The sequence below is a fragment of the Condylura cristata genome, unplaced genomic scaffold (assembly GCF_000260355.1).
Source record: "Condylura cristata isolate star-nosed mole 26May11 unplaced genomic scaffold, ConCri1.0 scaffold00013, whole genome shotgun sequence".
In the NCBI taxonomy this organism is placed as follows: Eukaryota; Metazoa; Chordata; class Mammalia; order Eulipotyphla; family Talpidae; genus Condylura; species Condylura cristata.
The window spans coordinates 6,704,662-6,718,785 of NW_004567114.1; the positions used below are offsets into that span (position 1 = coordinate 6,704,662).

Genomic DNA, 14,124 nt, shown 5'->3' on the forward strand with positions numbered 1-14,124 from the left:
GCAGCTCAGGGTGCGGGGGACAGACTTTCCCTGGCAGCCAGCCAGCCCAGCTGACCAGGAGCAGAGCCAGCAGGCGGGGGGAACAGGCCAGCACGTGAAGGGCCTGAGCTCCTATTCAGATGTGCCCTCTGCGCGGCCGCCAGAGTGACCTAATGCCCCTCTGCTGCCCTCAGATAAACAGAGCCACCAAGAACCAGAGAGGGCAGATGGTGGATCCCGTCACCAGCCCACTGGGGGGCTGACTGGGACGCAGTGAGAGTCCTCTAGTCCAGAGCATCATTCGCTCATTCACCTGCAGGGTGCACCCACGCCCCTCTGACAGATGGCTGCCTACTGACTCCATCAGGGATGTGTCCTCAGTACGACCTAGAGGGTTGCCTGGAGGCAGTAGGGGTGGGTGAGCCCTGTGGACCAGCAAGCCCAGGACCAGTTACCTGCCATCGCTCTTCGAGTGGTTGTAGGGTGGCCGGGAAGGCTGTTCCAACCTGGAAAAGAAGCAGGGGTGATCACACGGTGGTCAGCTACGGGACCAGAGGGCCCAAGAGAGGTCACGCCACCCTGCAGTTTTCTCCAATAACTGGGTGGTCCCAACCCACTCAGAGAACCTTCCCTCACTGAAGCAAGACTGGAGCTGGGAGCTGAGGCCTAAGCTTCCCTGGGTGGAGCGCAGGAAGCCCTGTACCGCTGAACCCCTACAGAGGGACCCCTACAGAGGCCTGGGAAGGCTGAGATTATAAACCGCAGTCCCTGGCCAAGCACAGAGCACCCAGACTGATGCCGGGGAGCCCGGAGAACCCACGACCCCACTACAGGGAGTCCAGCAGGTGACAGCCACCTGTGCACCTACTGCGGAGCAGCTGGGGGGCACCTCCGGCACCTGGGGAAACAGAAGTGCGCTGAGGAGGGCCTGCAGCCTTGACCCTGGGGCTCCAGGGAAGGTAACCAGGGCAACCGCACAGCCCCAGCCCAGCTCAAACCCAGCTCCTCCCCTCAGCTGTCTGGACCTCTAGTGCAAGCTACTCCCCATAAACAGTTTGTCTTAATGGGAAGCCCCAAAGGGGTCTGTCTTGTCACAGGTTGCTTTGAGGGCATTTGGCTCTGGCTGTGGGGTGGCAGTTCCCTTGCTAAAGACACACAGATATGCGTCTGTAGGGGCAGGTGTGGGGAACTTTCCAGTGCCCTGATCTGCCCTGCACGCTGGGTCTCCCTGCAAACTGCACCCCAACAGCTGAGAGGCCCATCTCCCTGGACCCTAAGCCAACACTCCGCTCTCTGCAGGGCCCTCCAGGAGGACTGCAAAGCAGGCTGGAGGTGTCAGTGTGAGTACCCCACCAGGCAGTAGATGGGCACTGGGGGGAGAAGTCCCCCTCCGGTGGGTCTCCCTGAGGCCTGTCCCACAGTCCCCTGGGAGACAGAGCCCCAGTTTCCAGGGCAAACTCCTGCTTCTCAGCTCCTGTCTCCCCTTCTCTCCTGTTCCCCTGTTGAGGCTCCTGAGGACACCTCCCCAGCGAGCCACTTGCATTCAATCCTTGCACTGGGGTCTCTGCCTAAGAAATGCCCCCTCCTGTCCTCAGGAGCTCAGAGGGCTGAGACTGAGCGCACACAGCAGCAGTCTGCCAGCTGGCTCCAGGTCCTTCCCTGAGATGAGGCTCACAGGGGCTCCAGGCTGGCCAGGAAGACCCACCTGTCAGGCCCTAGTCAGGTGGAGGCAGTTGGGAATCCCAGCAGAGAACACAGCTCAGCGTTGGGGCGCCCCCATCCAGCTGCCCTGAGCTGGCTGGGTGCCAAGGACACTGAGCACTGGACAGTCCTGAACTTGTCAGGAAAGCCAGCAGCCTCTTCAGCTGGAAAGTGTTCCTTCTTGGTTGCCTTTTGCTCTAGAAATGCCTAGAGGAATCTGGGTGGGGCAGGAGGGAAATGGTTTTCACTGAGCAAGGGTACCCCTCCCGGCTCCTGGCCAGCATCAATGCACCCATTTGCAATTGTTGCATTTATCAGGGAAGTCATTTTGATCCCTGGACACTGGCCAGTTGCTGGAGGAGGCAGTGGAGAGAGCAGTGGCAGGGAGCCTGGGGATGGCTGAAGTCCCCTAGGAAGTACCCAGAAAGGGGCCACTGTCCCCTCAGGCAGGACGCCCACTTTCAGGGGAGCGGGACTTTCAGGCTCCCCAGCAGCTCCTCCAAGGCTTTTGAAGGAAGGCGGGGCCTCAGGGCACATGAGGAGCTGGCGCCATGTGGTAGCCACAGAAAGGGGCGCCGGACTCCTGTTTTAGCCTCTAATCCCAATGCTTTGAGAAGTGGCCTGGGGGAGCTTCCCTGCCGAAGGGGCATCAGCAACTTGTGGAGAGCTCAGGAGGGCAGACCGAGGGCGTTCCCAGAGGGCACCCTCCTCTCCTTCCCAGGTGCACAGGGGTCATGGCGCCTGTGAGCCCTTGGCCAGGCCTCGTTGGCCCCTTGGGCCCTTTCTTCTCTCAGGGGTGAGGAAGCTGATGCAGTTACGTGCTTCTCCCAGAGCAGCATGAACAAGTTGCCCTTCCCCAGGTTCCTGCAGTTTCCCCCTGGTTGACAGGTTTGTCTTGCACAGAAGGAAAAAGTAGCCCCCTCCCCCTCCCCCCTATTCTTCTTCTCTTTGTATAAATAATGCTGCACCCTGCCAAAGTGGGTGCAGAAGCCGGTCTGCTGCCCTCCCCATTTGCCCACAAATTAAACCACTTTCTTTTTCCTCAAACTCTGTTCCCTTCCATTGTCTGAGGGAAACTGAGGCCAGTGTTCTTATCAAAGCTGCCCTTCTGTCAGGAGCTCATGCTTTGGGGGGGGGAGGGGTGCTGGCGGGGAGTGGGGGGAGTGGCAGAGGGAAAAGGCCAGTGACAAGAGGGGCTTGTCTGTGCCCCCTTCCTGTCCCAGCTGCAAAGCAGTCCCAGCCTGAGCTGCCTGGCCAGCGCTCTGTGAACTCAGGGCCCATGCTGGTATCTGCTGGGTCCTTCCCAAGGTAGAATGTGGGCATATCTTTTCTGTCTTGGGTTGGGGGTTCCAGCCCAAGAAGCACAACCTTCTTCACTCAGTCTGGGTGGTAAAACCAGGTTGCTAGGGCAGGACTAAAATCAACATTCAAGTTGAACTCAAGTTCGCTTCAAGTTCAGGGAGCCAGACAGACTGGACTGGGCAGGACAAGCAGGGTCCAGGCCACTCAGCCTCCCAGCAGGCAGAGGGGCTCTGGCAGCCAGGGCCCTCTGAGCAGCCCAGTTCTCCAGGCAGGAGGCAATCAAAAGCGCATTAACCCCTCGCGTGCTGGACTCCAGAGAAGCTCTTCCTGGCAGATGGTCTAATACCCTCTGTGGGAAGCTCAGCATCTCACTGCTCTCCCAGGCTGAGAGGGGCTGGGGTGCTGGGGCCTGACTTCTTGGTAGATTCACTAATCTTGGCTTGCCTCTGTATAGGAAAGGCAGCACCAGGGTCCTGGTGCCTGGGATAGAGAGAGCAGAAGCTGTCCAGGGAGCCTGAAGGCTGAGTTCTGTTTGCGATGCCAGTGCCTCATTCATTGCTGAGTCATCCACCTTGGGGAGCCTTTCAGAAGCAGCTCTTTGCAGGTTCCTCTCCCAGCCCCACAACTGAGGTGTCTGCACCCCAACACCAAGTCAGGATGCCCTGAGTTCCTGCTCTCATGAACGCGCCTCGTTATATAGGAAGAGGAGATCAGGGAAGCATTTTAGAGCTGAGGAGACACTGCTTGCTCATCAGCAAAGGGAGTGACTCACCCAGGCCAAGGCTGCCCCTGGTGCTTGGGGCTGGGCAGGGCAGCTGCTTCCACTGCTGAGCAGGGAGGGCAGGAGGGAGGCATGGAGCTCTCTCCCTGGCTGCTCCTCAGTCTCCCCTCAGCCTCTCCTGCCTGCACCTGCCTCTAGAACTCTGGGAAAGTGCAGCAAGAACAAGCTCCTACTTCCAGAGTCTGGAGCCAGAGACAGGGGCCCCTTGGCGGCTAGAGTCCCTTCCCTCAGGAAGCCTTACCAGTGCCCTGAGGAGAAGCAAAAGAACGGTCTGTGGCTTCTCCAGAGCTCACAGAGCACAGAGCCCCACCTCCTAGCGGGGGCCCCATGAGGGAGAAGCCCCTGCCCACCCCTCATCTGCTTCTTACCTGGAGAAGCAGAATCTGAACGCGTGGAAGGGACCCGGCAGCCTTGATGTGGTCTGATGCTGCTGTTCCAGCTACCCCTTAAGTAACTGTGGGAGAGCGGCACGGGCGCCCTCTGCAGGCAGCCAGAGGGATAAGTTTTCTTTTCTAAGGAAACCGAAAGTGTTCTGTTAGCATAAACGGAAAATTCCAGATGTAGAGGCTGTTTCTCAGTCACTTTCTGGATCCCAAGGCCTCAGCCAAGTGCCATCCTCTCTCAGCTGCCATTGCAGAGCAAGCTAGACCTATGTCCCCTCTTCACGCACAGCTTCTGGTCTGTGCACTGTGCCCAGCCTGAAGGATTTGGAGGTCCCCCCAAAACGTGTTAGTAAAACAGACCTTTATTTCTCACCACTCAGCTCAAGAATTTAAACGTGATAGATAAAATCAGCGGCGTCTGATTTGAAAAGAGAATCCTTCCTGCTCTTTTCTCAGCCGCCTTCCTACAAGGGACCAGAAATCTGCCACCACAAAATGTGTCTTAGGCAAAAGGCTAATTGATGGGAGGGGCTCTGAGGCCTGGATGTGACACAGTCTGAGAAAAGGCCTCTCCATCTGCTGACCCCTGCACCCCTCTCCATCCGCTCCTTCCCCTGTGCAGACCCGTGCCCAGGTGCCCCCAGACTTTTTCTTGTGGGTGTAGCTTTGTATAAATAACCCTGTAGCCTGCCAAAGAGCAGAACAGTGGCCTTTCAAACTTGGGCCTGCTGCCCTGGACAAATAAAACCACGTTCCTTTTCGTCACTCTCAGTTTCCTTTTATTGGCTGAGGGGAACTGAGACTCATGTTCGCTAGCAGATAGATGGTGCTTCTGAAAGATAATTAACTACAAATTACTTTCTATAAAGGCCTATAGTAGGAAAAACTAATCTCTTCCTAGAGAAGGCAGAACTTAAATCTGCAAACCTGTGTTCCTGTGCCATTACAGAGGCAGCGGTAAAGGTCTGCCTGTGGTCCCCCCACGCCCCATGCTCCACGCCCAGCAGAACCTTCCTTCCAACCCATCCTTGCTCCCTGTGATGCAGCCACAGGCAGCCCTGCACACACCTGGGTGTTAGAGCCTCCTTAGGCCAGTCCAGGCAGATCCGAGGGCCAGAAGGCCTCCTGACCTTGGGCCTGCTGGCTGTGTCCAGGAGGAGGCTGATGTCATAGCAACAGGACTCTACCCACATTCCTGCTTGTGCAGATGGGGGGGTCCCCTCGGCCTGGTTGGACCTGGACTTCCTTGTTCTAGCTGCAACCCTCCCTCCCCAACTACCCTTTGGTGTAAATTCTCCCCCTGCGCTCCCCTGGCGCAGCCCCTTGTCCTTGGAGTCCTGTCCAGCAGCTGGCTCCAATAAGCCTCCTCTTTTCTAACACTGCTCTTGTGGGCTCCTTTCAGCTACACTGTACAAGCCTGAGTGGGGAAAGGGGAGGAGGGCAGGGGCACAGATCTGGGTCAACTATCCCTAAAGAGCAGCCCTGGGCAGGGTCAGGCTTCCCCAGGCTGAGGGAAGAGGCTCAGCGACCCCCAGAAAGCCGCTGGAGGAAGTGAAGACCTGGGGTGTGAGCAGCGAACACCAGACCACAGAGGGCCCCGGCTGGGGTGGGGCCAGGGCTCAGGTCCCCTGGGACTGTCTGCTGCTCTGCTCTCTTGCTGGCCTTGGAGGTGGTGACGGGCTGGCCAGCAGAAGCGTGGGGAGGGGTGCTGGACCTGTCTGATGACATTTTGCTTCTGTATTCTGCTTGCTGCTTGCCACAACAGGAAATTCCCCAAATAACTTTGCATTGAAAGGTAAAAAACTTGTAAAACTGGTTACTGTCTGCAACAGGACTAGGAAGGTAGGAAGCCGGTCCTATGGTTCTGATGTCCTCTTTTGAGTTCAGGGTCCTTGGATTCACTATGGGAAAGGTCTCACCAGAGCTCCCCTCCAGCGGCACGCGGCGAGATGCTCCACGAGACAGAGACCCAGTTATGTTTAAAGAGGGAGTTTGTTAGAAAGAGACAGGAGCGGAAAGACACTCGCATAGACGCAGGCGGGCAGGCAGAGCTGCCCCGGAAGGGACAGGCTGGCAGAGAGAGACCTGCACGGTTCAGGCGGGCGGCCTTAGGAGAGCGGCCTCCGCTGAGGGGGGTCAGTGCAGCGAGGCCCTGGCAGGTGCAGGTCCCGGGCAGGCAGGAGGCTGCTGCCCCGCAGAGGGAGAGAGGGCGGGGAGGCCTCCGGCAGAGTCACAGGTGGGCAGAGGGGCGGCTGCCCACTGGTGGAGAGACTGCCCTGATACAGACACTTCTCCCGGGAGGGCTACTCCCTGTGCCGGGGTTTGTTGACTGTGGATAGAGTCAGAGAGGACAGAGATTCCCTAGTGAGCTTCATCTCCATCTCCACGTCCTTGTCTTCACCTGGGCGCCAGGCATGGAGGACCTTGATGTTAAGGCTGTGTCAGTTGCTCCTGTGTGTGACTCAGCCCTGTGATGCCTCCCTGCGTTCCTACCTCCATCAGTTCCTGAAGACTTGACAAACATCCTAGGACCCACCCTAAGAATGTTATCTCTGTAACAGTCAAGTTTCCATTCCTTGCCGGCAGCGGATAAACACTGGTTTCTGTAACTCTCTGGGCCTCACTCTCTAGGGGGTGATGGTCCCAGCTGGCCGGCATTTGGAAGCCCGAATTAAATCCTGAATCTCCGTCTCCACTTTGCCTGACCGCTTTAGTCCAGAGGCTCCAACAGTAGCCTCTGCAGGTCCCCACCGTCCTGGGGGGCCTCCGGGACTCCAGCGCCAGCCCTGCCTTCCGCCTCTCCCAAGCACGGCCCTGGGCTGTGTGTCCTGCCTGCTGCCCCAGGAGGGGCCTCAGCCCTCCCAGCTCTCTACCTTGGGGGCCCTCAGACAGTGGGTGCCACCTTGCAAGAGCTTGCTTAGCTGGGGTCCTATTTTGGCACATCCAGGGCCTGAAGCCGTGGGAGCTCAGCCCTCCCGGCACCGTCCCTGCTGAGCTGAGCCCAGTGCTGGGTGCTGAGTAGTTACCCAGAACCGTTAGCTGCCAGGGCCACAGCAGAGGAGGCTTCCAGGGAGCCCAGCCGGGGCCCCAGCCAGGCATGCAGGGCGCTCCCTAGGAAGAGGGAGGGTGACACAGAGCTCAGGGGAAGGAGGGAGGTGGGTTCCTGCCTGTACCCACTGTCTGTGGGAGGGGGGAAAGGGGGGGAGAGGGAGGGCTGGGGGAGCCCAGGGCCCAGTCCCAGGGAAGAGACAGGAGGCTGCCTCTCCAGCACTGAGCTCTCTGACTGAGAGATGCCCCCTCCATGAGGGCAGGTCCAGAGTGCCCAGCGAGGGAGGGCCCAGGAGACACCCTCTCCTAGTGGACATGTCCGCACAGAACAAGCAAATAACACCCGTGTTGCAAAAAAGGAATCTGACGCAAGCCATGCAACTTCCCCAACAGGAATCCATGGGGAACATGCTAAGGAACTGACTTGGGGTGGGGGTGGGAGGCCAAAGGGGAGCAAACACTGACAGCAGTCAGACCCCAGGGGAAGAAAATGAGCCTGAACTCAGGAGCTGCAGATCTGAGACCCACAGGACCCCCGGGCAGGAACGTGAGGGCGCACAAGCAAAACCATGGATGTGAGCGCGGCAGGTGGACGGGGCTGGAGCCAGAGTGCAGGACCCAGCTCAGACCCTCGGGCCAGACCCAGAGGACCCAGGTTAGGAGGGAAAGGAGCCTTTCCTGGAGCCCCCACAGTGCTGCTGATACAGGGCAGGGAGAGGACACCCCGGCACCCCCAAACCTACCCATTCCAAATAGGTTCTGCCGTCCTTCGCATCAAGACAAGACATATAAGACCTTTAATGGAAAGGAACATTAATACAGTGTGCAATACAGAAAAGACAAAGAACAGAGTTTCTAAATCAGACACCCAAAGTGACCCGTCCCCTCGTGGGTAACGTCCACCCAAAAGGGATGGGCCCAAAGCAAGGCCTGAAAGCCCAGCACAGTCTAAAGCACTTTCCAGCGGTCCATAGAAAAAGGTCAGAAGTGGCCAGAAAGGGCTGGGAGGGAAAGAGCAAAATCAAAATCAAGACAAACGCTGCCATCCTGAAACTCCCATGGGTCTCTGACCTACATCTGTTTCACCCAGTCCAGGGCCAAGAGAAAGATTGTTCACATGTCTCTGCCTTCTGGCTCCAACCTGCTTCCTTCCTTCTCAGGCTCCTCTCCAGATCCTCCTCCCTACTCAGTTCCACCCTTCCTTGGGTGGGGCAGGGAACCTGGAACCTCCCCTTTCCCTGGGGACCCCCCTGTTAAACTGCCTCCCCCTGGCCAGGCCGGTCCCCTGGAAGGACCGGATGGAGCGGAGAGGCTGAAGGACAGGTCACCCTTTGCCCTCCCTGGGTGTCCCATACCAGGCTCTGGGCTCACCCCACCTCCTGCCACCCCCACCAGCCCCTGCAGGAACACTCACCCACTGAGGAAAGTCCAGCCAGAGGTTGCCCCTCCCACTTAACCAGACCTGCTGCCCAACCACATGGGAGGCCAGGGAGGGGCCAGGATGCCAGTGGGAAGGCCATGACACAGCGGGTGACCAGCGCTCACAGGGCCACTTGTGAAGACTGGGGAGGCCTCTGAGAAAGGGGGTTCAGAGGGAGACAGGCTGTGTGAGTTCCGTGAGCAGCAGGGCCCCAGAGAGCATCACAGGTGGGGTTTGGGGGTACAGATGGACTGTGTTAGGGGAGGGCTGGATGGCTTTGGGGGGCGGATAAGCACCACTGCCCACCGTGGGGAGCTCCCCGATGCCAAATTAGCAGGAGACACTTAAGCACAGGAGCCAGGGAATTCGTACCACATCATTTTAGGGCGCATGTCATGAGGACGGTGCACTGGGGCCTCCTCGTCGTTCCTTCTGCTCACACACACACTCATGCTCACACACACTGACACACTCACAGACACACACACAAACACACACACTGACACACACTGACACACACACTCATGCTCACACACTGACACACTCACAGACACACACACTGACACACTCACAGACACACACACTGACACTCATACTGACACACTCATAGACACACACTGACACACTCACAGACACACACTGACACACACACTGACACACTTACAGACACACACTGACACACTCACAGACACACACTGACACACAGACACACACTCACAGACGGACACACTGACACAATGACACACTCACAGACACACACTGACACACACTGACACACAGACACACATACTGACACAATCACAGACACACACTGACACACAGACACACATACTGACACAATCACAGACACACACTGACACACAGACACACATACTGACACACTCACAGACACACTGACACACACACTGATACACTCACAGACACACACTCTCAGACGCACACACCGACACACTGACACACACTGACACACTCACAGACACACAGACACACACTCACACACTCACAGACACACACTGACACACTCACAAACACACCCAGTGACACACTCACAGACACACACTGACACACACGCACACTGACACAGGCAGACACACACACTGACACACTCACAGACACTCATGCACATGCACACACACTGACACAAACTCTCACACACTGACATACTCGCATACAAGCACACACACTGAGCCACTCACACACACACTTACATATAGCGGAGAATCCATCACAGCACCTCAAGGCAGGGACACCCTCTGACTCTGATTCTTCCCCCAAAGCTTATCCCCCCAAACGCCTCCAGGCCTGATAGCACCCAGAGTCCCAAGCATACAGGAGAAAAGGGGGGGTCCTCTGCTTGGGGAGATCCTCTGGAGAAGCCAGGACCAGCTCCCTGGCTGGTATGTACTGGCTGACCACAAGCCCCTGCCAACCCTCACTGTCACCCCCATCTCCCCAGGAGAAGCAGAATCTGAAAGGGTGGTGTGAAGTGATCTTTTACAGTGTGTCCCCACAGACAGGTGAGGTTCAGGTTCCCTCCTGCCAAGGAAGAGTTGAGCTTGGCAGGAGGGGATACTTGGAGGAGGGACACAGACCACAGACAGGTGAAGAAGAGCAGGGCTTGTGCTGGGCCTCGGGCTAGTCAGGGGTGTAGTGCAGCAGGACAGGCGGCTGGGGGCCGGCAAGCCCATGCCCCATGCCCTGGCTCTCCCTGGCATGCTTCCACCTTCTGTTTGCGGGGGAGGGGGGCGGGCTGACAAGATGAGGGGGTGGAGTCTAAGGTTGTTCCTTTCTTTGGACCTAGCTGGGGTGGGGCTGCTCAGCCAGAGGGAGCCCCCAGGGAGCATCTGGCCCTGGCTTTCTGCTCAGGCTCTGGCCCAGAGCAGAGGGCTCCCTGCCTCCATCTAGCCTTGTGTCCTGGGGCTCAAGGGTCTAGGACTCTGTCCTTGCTGTAGGCTCCTGCACGGATCCTCAAGCCTGAAGGAAGTTGGGTGAGAGAGGTGGAAAAGCTTAGGAGGAAGAGTCAGAGTCCAGAGGGCACTCTGGCCTGTGAGATACTGTGAGCACATCTCCCTGGGGTGTGTGTGTGTGTGTGAGAGAGAGAGCGATAGAGAGAGAGAGAGAGAAAGAGAGAGAGAGCGAGAGAGCGAGCCTGGGTCAGTGTGGGAGTGAGTGCACGCAGACGGGATGAGGAGGAATCCAATGAAGCATGGCCCCACAGAGATGCAGGCAGCCAGTGGATACGTTTTCTTCTCTCTGGAAACGGAAACTATAGCCACTGGATTCTCTTCTTCCGTCATTGGGAAAATCCACTGTTGTAGAGATCAGTTTCCAATCAGTTCTTGGACCCTAAGATCATAGCAAGTGCCAACCTTTCTCAGCGCCTACAGCCTCCAGTAGAACAAGCCAGGCACACACCTGCCTCCTCTTTCCCACTTACAGCCTCTACTCTATGTGCATAACAGGAGTGTCTTCAGGCACTCGGAGAGCCATCAGTAATGACACCACAGACGCCGCTCACCTCCCAGCTCGAGCTCTGTGCCATCACAAAGGCAGTGCACACGGCCCCAACTTGCTCCAGTTGCCTCTCTCTGCCTCGCTGCCCGCATGTAACCACTGCCAGAATGTAAGTTTGCTTCTCCATAAGCACGAGTTTACACATGTACTCTGACTGAAGGAAGGGCAGACATTTCTGAATAGTGGTGGAAGTTCATTTCTCTCAGCTGAGATTCACAGGCAGGGAGCGAGGCTTCACTGTGCCCAACCTCCAGTTCATAAACTCGGTAGGGCGGCATGTTAACAACCTCAGAGCTAGTTTTAAAAGAGGCAGAAAGAGTTGATGGAGGAGGAGAGGGAGCAGCAGAGAGAACTGTTGTGCTGCTGTGAGCCAACCGCAGTTGCTTCGGAGTAGCCTTGTGGGCTCTATGCAGTGACTAAAATTTGCTGAAAAATGCAATGGATACAATTGAAAGGATAATTATGAAAACTCAGGGAACAATGGGGAAAAAAGGTTTATTTCTTGTAGGGTTTAAAAATTACATGTCTTGGCCCTCCCTGGTGGCACAGCGGGTTAAAGCACAGCACTGAGAAGCTAAAGCCACTTCCGCATGAGTTCGATCCCCGCCTGCCCCGGAGGCGACCCACATGGCGCGGCAGACCTCTCCTGTCCCGCCCACTGCTCCCCTCAGCAGTGTATTTTGTCAGTCGGCCTCTTCTGCTCCCCACTCTGTCTCTGGTGAATCCTCTCACTGTCCCTGCGCCTCTGGCCTGTACCACAGTTCTGTATGCAAAAATAAATAAATCTTTAAAAAAAAGTTACACGTCTTGCACATGTCCCAGCAGGCAGAGAGAGAGAGACCACATTACTGACATACTGGGTGGTGTTATTTGTGCTCAGTCTGGATCACCAGTTTCACATGGGAAGTTCCTTATTAACATGTGACTTCACCACAAGAAACCGTTTCCGGCCCTCCCTGGTGGCGCAGCAGGTTAAAGCACAGCACTAAGAAGCTTAAGCCACTTCTGCATGAGTTCGATTTCTGCCTGCCCCAGGAGAAGCTCCACATGGTGCGGCAGACCTCTCCTGGTCCGGCCGCTGCTCCCCTCAGCAGTGTACTCTGTCTGTCTGCCTGTTCTGCTCCCTGCTCTGTCTCTGGTGAATCCTCTCACCCTCTCCGTATCTCTGTATCTCTGACCTGTACCCCAGTTCTATATGAATAAAAAAAAGAAACCGTTTCCTCAATGATGTGGGGAGGAATATTATGCAGGAAAGAAAAGGAATGCGAGGGGCCTGAGGAGGTTTCTTAATTTTCAGGTCTGGAAGGCACCAGTAAACCAGGGGTGTCAGTCCCAGGATGATCATGACCTTCCTGGAATAACTGCTCTCTTCTGTGTTAGCAGGGGAAAGTGGCCCCCAGATGTTTCTCAGCCATTATTTTCCTGTCCCACAGAAGGAACTGAACTTCTTCACTAAACACACAGAACCCCTTGCCATGGCCCTGGGGAATATAATCCATGCTTTCTAAGGTCAGGTTAGCTCAGGCCTGAGCTGCAGGTCAGGTGGACAGTTGCAGCTGGACAGTTATCTAAAGGAAAGGTTAAAGATTAAGTAGGGTTCCTGCCAATGTCCTTTGCTAGGGCCAGTCCTTACCCACAAAGTACATTCTGCTTATTAGGGTTGAGGGCGGAGCCTAATATTTTGTGGACTCACTACCAGTGTAGCAAAACATAAGAGTGGGAATTTAAGGCCCAAGAAGAGAAGAAAATCAAGTGATATAGAGGGTCAGTATAGAAAGTAGACAGAGCTCTTGAACAAAAGATCTGGGGGTCATGGGGTCAGGGTCATGGAGGGACAGATAATGGAGGAGGATGGTTATCTGATCCAAAGGACTTGAGCATTAAGTTCTTTATGGTAGTAGTATTGGTAGTATTGAAAATAGGAACACCCAGGATGGATTCCTAAATAATAAATATAATTGAAGTATAAAATAAGTATGCTATTATATTTTTATAAGAACTGTAATGTAAATTAAAAATAAAAACAGTTTGGGCCCTCCCTGGTGGCACAGCGGGTTAAAGCGCAACACTACGCAAAAAAAATGAAACTAGATCACTGCCTCACTCCAGTCACAAAAATCAACTCAAAGTGGATGAAAGACCTAGACATAAGAACGGAAACCATAAAATACCTGGAAGCAAAGATGGGTCAAACACTACACCACCTACACTCAGCGACATCTTTAAAGACAGAGGGGTGACCCTGTGCATGTCTCACCCAGCAGCCACTGGACGCCAGGGAGGAAAATAGCTGTGGCCTTGGTGGGGAATGAGGACCCCAAAGGTGAGATGCAGCCCGCTGCCGGCGTGGAGAAGGGCCAGCGGCCAGCGCACGCAGGGCCCCATCGGCACCCCACCCGCGGGGCTGTGACTGCTAGGTGGTGACGCAGCAGGACCTGAGTCCTGGGCAGGGCGGGTCTGCCCCTGTCAGGTGCTGGCAGCCGAGCTGGTGCTACCCCAGCAGCCCAGGCTTCTTCCTGCAAGTCCCCTCCCAGCACCGCCCGCAGAGGCCCCACCAGGCTGCCCGGCGCAGCAGACACTCAGGGTGGGTCACAGAATCTCATCTTTATTATTTGTGCTGCTTTGAATACTTTTGGAGACACCAGAATTCCTGTCCTCTGGAACCCTGGAGCCCTGGGGAACAGCCTGTGGTTGCTTCCTGCTGCCACCATTGCTTAGAGAGCAGTGTTACTACTTCTTAAACAGCAGCGCCACAGCAGCTGACCCAGCAGCTGACCCAGCAGCTCCCAGGATGAAGTTGGTTGCTATAGACAATCCAGCCATCCCTGGGAGATAAGAGCACAGGTATGAGAGCAGGTGACAGAGACCCTGGGTGACTGGCAAGGAGTGGAGCCAGACACCTGAGCCTCCGGAAGCCCGAGAACCCAGGAACCCCCCACCTGACTGCCTTTGCTGCCCCTGCACCCCAGGATCTGCTGAGGGGACAGGTGCTGCAG

The 14,124-nt window shown here is 56.2% G+C and overlaps 1 protein-coding gene across 3 annotated transcripts in view; it reads right to left on the bottom strand.

Moving 5' to 3' along the window:
- The window catches only part of IFI27L1 (interferon, alpha-inducible protein 27-like 1), a 22,128-nt gene that overhangs the window by 4,263 nt on the left and 3,741 nt on the right, over positions 1-14,124 (bottom strand). For 2 of the 3 annotated variants that reach the window (XM_012724559.1, XM_012724557.1), the window contains exons 1-2: positions 4,132-4,233; positions 435-485 (exon numbers count right to left, since the gene is read on the bottom strand). The exons of the other annotated variant lie outside the window; for it this stretch is intronic. In XM_012724559.1, the coding sequence (XP_012580013.1) occupies positions 435-441 (7 nt within the window). In that variant the 5' untranslated portion in view covers positions 442-485; positions 4,132-4,233. Of the gene's footprint in view, positions 1-434; positions 486-4,131; positions 4,234-14,124 lie in introns of those variants that run through there. 3 annotated transcript variants of the gene reach the window in all.